The sequence below is a fragment of the Teleopsis dalmanni genome, chromosome 2 (genome assembly GCF_002237135.1).
Source record: "Teleopsis dalmanni isolate 2A chromosome 2, ASM223713v2, whole genome shotgun sequence".
NCBI lineage: Eukaryota > Metazoa > Arthropoda > Insecta > Diptera > Diopsidae > Teleopsis > Teleopsis dalmanni.
The window spans coordinates 23,051,868-23,060,098 of NC_051847.1; the positions used below are offsets into that span (position 1 = coordinate 23,051,868).

Genomic DNA, 8,231 nt, shown 5'->3' on the forward strand with positions numbered 1-8,231 from the left:
CATTTATCAACACGTATCGACACATCAATACATTATCGACACAACTTAAAATTTCCCTCATTTAGAACGCAACTTAGCCTAACTCGCACACGACCTAAGTATGAGATAAGTTTATGATTTAGAAATAAGTGTACTGCATGATCGACTTTGATCAACTTGAACTAGAACTTTTAATTCATACAAAGTTAAAAAATATTTAAGATACTTCAAGGCGATGATGTTGCCGATAATGGTTTTCTCAAAAATTGTTTATTTGTAACATTCAGGTTCTTCATCACACCCTGCTTTATTAGATATAGTTATCTAATAGTTAAAGAAATAACACGCATTAATTGAATACTACTATTAAGAATATACCAAGGTTGTTTAACAGCCTTATATATGCAGCTCAACTATTATATAGTGGTATATTATATAATATATAACTATTATACTATTATATTTATCAAAACATTGTAAATTTCTCCCAATCATATACAAAAAACCAAACAAATAACAACAAATTGTGCAAATATTCCGAAATTATAAAATTACAAATATTAAATATTTAATGTAATTTTAATTGGTCACGACTTTTAAATAATGAGATTTAAAAATACAATAAAACTTAATAATAAAAATATTTAAAAATTAATTATTATTATATAATAATAATGTTAAATCCCTGTAAAGCACATTAAGCGAAATGTCAAAATATAACATTCATTTCTATTTATCGATAAAGACAGACTAAAATAATCGATATGATCAGCTGGTGTTTTCATATGTCAAGCACGCAGCTATCAACTGAAGGTGGCTTTGAGTGGGGAGTTATTACGAGAGCGGAGTAAATGTTCAGTTAATTTATTTTGATAACCAATAAAGTTAATTATTCAATTACATATTTTTGCAAAAACACATTTTATTGAAAATATTTGTGACGAAATCAACCATTAAGCACTGTACATTAGGACATTTTTCGCACATGTAATCAGGTATTGTAGGTAAATGTATTCAATTTTATATTCGTAAATATAAATAAAAATATTAAACACAGAACCAGCATGGTATTTTACACTCGATTCGCTTTGCATTTAAAAAGGAACTCTCAAGCGGCATTATTGGCATGGAAATATCAATGTAACTCAATTATAGCCCAACGTTCACGTCGTCTGCAACAAATCATCACTTTTTATCATCGTGTTTACGGATCACAAGCTCTTAAACTTATTATAGAATCATATCAAAAAAGATTAAAATCACATCTCGAAAGGAAATTTTTAGTATGTGCTATTGGTTTGAGTGCTGCTGTTTCTGGACGTAACGGTGATTGGAGATGCGATCGAATAAGTATAAGAAATTTTGATAACTGCTCCAGAGATATTGAATTTATTCAAAAACTGCAACACAATAAATTATGTGCAAAATGTCGAGAACGACAAATGAAATATTGTTATTGTCATATAAACAACAAAGAGTGCAATGAGACAACAAACACAAAATTGACTATAAGTAATTGGCGATCCCTAAATAATAACAAATGGGGTATGGAAGATGGTTTAGTTATGATTGAGGAGGCAAATCAGAATCCTTGGGAGCCTTATTTGAGTAAAAATGAATTTTCAATTTGGCGACGAGAAGAGTCGTCACTCAGATATGCTTACAAGGTATATGCAAGTTTTGATGATATTACAGCCATTGATTTGTTACATGTCCAAACTGACGTTAACTATAGAAAAGAATGGGATGAAACTGCTGTAAGACTCGAAATCATTGAAGAGGATCCTGAACCTTGCACGAATTCACATCTTATATATTGGGAAATGCAGTGGCCCCGTTTCTTTGCCAATCGTGATTATGTATACAGTCGTAGATATATTATAGACGACGAACATAAACTTATCATGATATGTAGTCGCGGTATTACTCATCCAAATTTTCCTGTGTCAGATGAAAAAGTACGTGTTGATAACTATTGGAGTTACATGGTTATATCTCCATTTGGAAAATTTAATGAACCAGGAGTACATTTCGTATTGACATATTATGACGATCCTGGAGTTGCACTGCCAGAGAAAATTAAATCTTGGGTGACACAACAACAAATGCCAGACTTTTTGCGTAGAATGTATGAAGCAACAAAAAACTATTCAGAAAAGCGGACCTTAAAAATGAATAGATTACGCAATAGAGGAGAGTTAAGCTTAACAGCTGTCCCATACAGTGCCAATGTGGTAAATTCGAATTTTTTATGGCGCATTGGAAATGAAAAATCTAATGAAAAATAAGTTTTGTTATAATTTTATTTGAATATCTTTTAGTTTTCATATTGGAAATGGAATAAGAAATTTATTTATATTTTTATTTTTGTAACCAGTTTTATATTAATTAAAATTTAAAAAGAAAAAACATAATTTAATTGTGCTAAATAAAAAACAATGTAGACCTTGTAGTAATTATTTATTCAAAACAAATAATAAATCAAGTGCAATGTTATTGTTAATTATATTTATTTAATTATTTCTTTACTATTCAAGTTTTCAATTAAATATGAATTTCATATATTTTAAATGAAATAAAATTTGGATTTATTAAATAATGCATTTTATTTTAATAGAATAATAGTTGATTTAACCTAAGTTACAGAAATTCAGGTTATATTTTGAACATATTCCACGTACTTATTCTTCAGAATGTTAAAAACTTAGTATTATATGTTAAAGGATTGTTAAGAGCGAACCAGTAGCGTCTAAGTTTCAAATATATGACAACATTAAAAACGAATAAAATAGATTAACAGAGCCTATCATCGTCGTCTTCAAACAAAACGTATCCAATTCGAGATAACAAATCTCTCAATAGATTTCCGCCTAATATCCCCTGGGAGAGAAGACGCCTCCCACGTGCGGCAAGAACTGTCTTAACTCATCAATTGAGATATAACAGTTAACATTATCATGTGCTAAACAATTTCTTATTACGGATAAGTGTTTCACTTCTCAATGTGTGCAGCTCTAGTCCATCATGATGTTGCCCATTTGTTTTTTTTATTCCAGTGCACACACTAACTTGAGTCCAATGGATGTTTGAAACAGCTTTATGGAAAGATTTATAGTTTTCATTAAATTTTAATGCAGTTGGATATTTATTGTATAAGGAAACGATATTGTAAATTATTTTACTATAATTTCACAATAGTATGCCGAATTTCAATAGTTTATGACGTTATCTCACAATGTACTTAGTTAAAATTAATATCATAACTTATAACTATTCCAATATGTTAGATGTAGTAGGTTTCGCCAACTCTAAGTGTTAGGCTGATAAATATAAGATATATATATGTTTAAGAAGTACTATAAGAAAATTGATATTTCCAATTATGTATGTATTATAATTATTACTTAATTATGAGTATGAAGTATACTCATCGTAGTATAACATGATGTATTGAGACCACATTACTAGTAAGAGGTCAGAGTTTTAGGGATTGAGACGTCAGGCGGTAGGTTATACAATCGGTTGAAGTACTACCGGGGGAGCGTCAGGAGGTACTCGTCGATACAAGTAATCTGAGGTTTCTTGTACAGGACACATCTTGCCATCATGCTTGAACTTAAAGTTAATCGTAGCTGTAATCTTAATATTGTAAAATTTAGTCAGTAATTTTGATCTAAATATATCGTTTAGTATATTAGTGTTTAGCATTTAATATATGTAAATATATTGTTTAAAAATAAGTAAATAAATACAATTTATTAAATATATAGAATTTATTAAATGAATATAATTTATTAAATAAATATAATTTATTATTTATTATTTAATAAATAAATATAGTTTATGAAATAAATAAATATAATTTATAAAATATAAATATATTTTTGTGCTTTTTAAACAAATATTTTCAACAAATTTCACAAAAAGTAATTTATTTCATTAATTGATTATTATTGTTTTTTTTATTATTTGTTATATATATTTTATTATTCTTCGTCGTTTATATTGTATTATTGTTGTATTATAAACATCAATAATTTATAGTAGTCTGAAGTTGACTATATTTGATTTTGACTATTTTTTAATTATTCGTTATATATATTTTATTATTATTATTTTATTATTCTTCACTTCGTATGTATTGTATTACTGCTGTATTATAAACATCAATGGTCTATTGTAGTCTGAAGATATTTATTTACAGGTTTGATTTAAACATTTGACCAATTACCCAGCTTAAAAATGTATTGATTGATAAAGTTAAAACAGTTTATACACAAATTATAAATTCTTAATTTACTAATTTTTCTAATTTTAAATCTTATAATCTTATTTCAAAAGTAATTTGTGTAAATGTGGACTAATCTAACTTACAATCCACATATTCACAATAGGAATTGTATTTACATAAAAATTATGGTGAACATTAAAAACTATCGTTCGTCACATAGTAGATGAAGTCAAAGGCAAGAAACAGTTGATAATATCAATTCAAGGTGAATGTGTCGAACGCTACGCGGTGAAAAAAACAAAAATCTGTTTAAAACAAAAAAGAACAAAAATAAAGTGTAAGTGAAAAGCCGGTTAGTATATTAATTTGTTATTTAAAAAGTATGTTCTATTATTGGGATAATAATATTGTATGAGCTTTTTTCTGAAATTTTACAAATTTAACTTAGAATACATATTAAATGTATAACAATTTTACAAAAACCATGGAAACGATTTTATTTTAATAGTGTACTAAAAAAAATGCAATACAAACATATTTGGAATCAGTTTTGTAATGCCAACGTGTAACTATAACTATATTATTGAAAATAAATTAAGTATTATTAGAACAATTTAAATATAATTTACATTGAAGTACTAACTTGTGTATATATGTTTGCAAAGATTTACATGAAAACTTAGAAGAGAGCACTATGACAAATATGATCTCTACTGCGTATCTGATCTGAGCTGATCTTAAGTAAAAAGAAATGTTCTAATTAGAATGTTTAAATATTTTAAATTTTATAGTTTGATTTGTTTTTGTTTGCAAATAATGTTATTATATTTTACTGGCTTAAAAGTGTGATAATAATTTTTAACGTAAAATATAACGATAGTTAGTTTCTAGAAAAATCTTACATATTATACTTCCATAAAATTTTATTGTGCATTTTATTTTCCCTATCTTTCTTTTCTCCACCAACCGACTGTAGTCAAACAACTTTATGAGACTAAATTGAGTTTGCACGAGCCAGATGTGTTTGTGTATACACGTACATATTTATTTAGACTGCAAGAGCAGCAAATAAGCAAACAAATAATAGATTTGTTTTAAAAAAAAAAAACACATTTTCTTTTTTTTTAATATATTGTATATATGTATGTAAATAGTTAATGAAGAAAGTTTAGTATAAGCATAAATGATTTTTCTTAATTAACACTGAAGTTGTTAAGAATTGTAAAAAGTTTCATGCTAAACCCAACTAAATTGCTTAACTAACTAACTACTATTTATGATTTCTTCAAAGATTTATGCAAAAGCTAAAAACTAACAATAGGAAACTAGTACAAATGTCAGTGCACTTTATTGTGCATAGAAAACATAAATGCACATCAATGTGCATACATGCATATAAATCTGCATACATACGAATGGGTATGTGTAGGTAGTGTCATTTTAGCGTTTAATACGATTTAACCGGTTGTTTGACAGTAGAAACCTTGGTTTCGGTTATTTACATAAGAACTTAAAGAAGCACATGTATGCATCTCCAGTTACAAGAAAAAATAAAAGTTTTGATAAAAATCAATAAATAAACAAAAGTTTGTCTGTTTTAATATTACTAAGGCAATTGTTTATTAAATAACAAATTTTCTTATTACCTTATTACCTAAGCTATTTTCCCACACCCCTCCTTGCTATTTTAGAAAAATGAGACATATTTAATTTTTATTATATTTACTCTGTAATTCAACAATACATACACAAAATTATATAAACAATAGAACTAAAGTGTTTGCGTTTCTGGCTTTTTATTGTTTTTTATTACATTATTTTTTTGCTTAGGTTACACTCATCTTGACATAATTAAAAAATGTGTACATACACATATGATACAGAATTTGCTTATCACGGATAAAAATTCTGTGCCTGTGGTCACGTTTTTTTTTTTGTTTCACTTATTGCCCTTTTTCCAACTCATACTCATGCCACCCTACAATTGTGCAATCCAAATGATCATTAACATAGTGTATGCCTCACCTCATTTTACTTTTCATTGTAATTCCTTTTCACATGCTTCGTTATCTCTTATCAAGTAAATTTGTTTTGCTTTGCTTTGCGTTTGTTTTTGTTTTTGTTTTTATTTTTGTTATAAAATCCGTTGAGGAAAGCAAAATATAATAAAAACAAATGAGGGCAAAAGCTACAACCGAACTAAAACAGATGCCGGGAGGAAATATTATATTAGATATCATACCATTTGTATTACTTTCGTGTTGTTCGGACGGTAAACATCTAAATTCCAATAGCGGCGAGTCTTATATAAAAAACAAAAACAAGAGCAAGAACACAAAATATAAAAAATAAAGAGTAAAATTTAAGAAACAATAAATAAATTTGTATTTCTTGCAGAAAATATAGAAAGAACCGCGTGTTTGTTTTGTGTAAAAATATAAACGTAAGTGCGTAGAATATTGCGTAAGAATATTTTAAAATTATTAAATTAATAATTTTTTATTACAATATTTGTTAATTAATATAATATACACAATTGAGTAATAATTGCGTCCCCTAATTGGTGTTTAAGACAAAAAAGAGAAATGGTTAAAGATAAATAAAATAACTACCCTCTTGTGAAATAAACGCTCATCCATTAGATGCAGGAACTTGGCAATCCTAATAAAAATTATGCAATAATGACACTTCTTCCGGTACTCACTCCATTAATACGATGTTATGTGTGTAATATAAAATCATGCAAAAATAAATAAATTTTAATTAAATCTAAAATGACAGTAATTTTACATACATTTTTTAATTTTTTAAAATGTTGTTATCATGTGATGACTGCCTGCAGGGAGAGTTTTTATAGTGAAGGCGAAGCTATCTGTAATTGCTTTGCGTTCAAGATAATTATCTATCATATAGATAATATGGATAAGAGACAAATGAATATGCCAATTATTGACGTAGATCAAGACAGTCTTCGCCAAAAATTTGATAGCCTTGTGAGTCACTTGGCAATGTACCAGGCAGGCAGTTAAAGGATAAATAGGGTTATGAGCTTGTGTGGATTTATTCTGGGAGAGGTTTAAAAGAAAAAGATTTATACCAGGTTTCTTTAAAACGGAAGAAATAAGGTAGAGAATGTCTTGTTTTTCTTGAGTTATAATTAGCAATGGAGCCCGGCCTGGCATTTTTTTATCAACTTTCGCATTAACAATGTTACCAAGATGACCGATGTATTCAACTCATCCACATGAGTTGAATTTTGTGACTGTAATAAGAAGGCACCGGTTCTTTGTTATTAAAGGACTGTTGTTTGGGCAATTTTTAATTGCATTTTTGGCAGAGCGTCTATTTAAACATATGTATATGTCATGTATTTGCTATTGACTGTGAAGGCATAGGTTAAAGCTTGGAGTATGGGTGCAGCTACTGCTGTGAGGGATGGGCAGAAGCGCTCAATAAGAGCTGTGGAAATTATTTTTTTGGGAAGTAGTTACTACGAATGTAGTACCCAAGTTTGATTGAGAACATATGACAGTTAGTATACTTTGTCAATTATATTAGTTGTCAACTTTCTAGGGATTTTGTTGTATAGATTAATTGTTTAATTACGTTGATGAAAAATGTATAATTTTGGTAATTGAGATAGAATTGATAATTGACATATTATATGATATGATATAATCAATATATAAAATTTCGAATATCTTTAGGGAGTTTTAAATATAATTTCAAGGGTGATGTTTTGAAATCAACCTAAAGTTTTGTAGCTCATAAAAAGAGTGACTGTTTTACTAAAAGCGACACTACGATAAAGCAAAAATGCCTTGAAGACTTACTTTTACAAGTATATGAAGCATTTTCCTCTACTTTCATAAAATAATCTATTATTACAGCAATTTTATAAGATAATTTTTTATTAACTTAGCTTATAAATAGTTTACATAAGCCTATAATAGTAAATATTATATTTTAATTTGGTTTATAAGTAATATTATTAAAAAGTGGTAGTACATTCAATAGATGT

At 27.6% G+C, this 8,231-nt stretch overlaps 2 protein-coding genes across 5 annotated transcripts in view; both read left to right on the top strand.

The window, feature by feature from the left end:
* The window catches only part of LOC119680282 (serine/threonine-protein kinase N), a 463,907-nt gene that overhangs the window by 159,090 nt on the left and 296,586 nt on the right, over window positions 1-8,231 (top strand). The window lies entirely within an intron of this gene.
* LOC119680288 (stAR-related lipid transfer protein 7, mitochondrial-like) lies at window positions 772-2,363 on the top strand. Of its 3 annotated transcripts, none has more exons than XM_038093040.1 (2): window positions 772-983; window positions 1,037-2,363. In XM_038093040.1, the coding sequence occupies exon 2, from the start codon at window positions 1,044-1,046 to the stop codon at window positions 2,265-2,267; it is 1,224 nt and encodes a 407-aa protein (XP_037948968.1). In that variant the 5' UTR covers window positions 772-983; window positions 1,037-1,043; the 3' UTR covers window positions 2,268-2,363. The 3 variants fall into 3 exon arrangements, with proteins under 3 accessions (XP_037948968.1, XP_037948969.1, XP_037948967.1); XM_038093041.1 differs by having other exon boundaries at window positions 772-979; XM_038093039.1 differs by having other exon boundaries at window positions 772-974.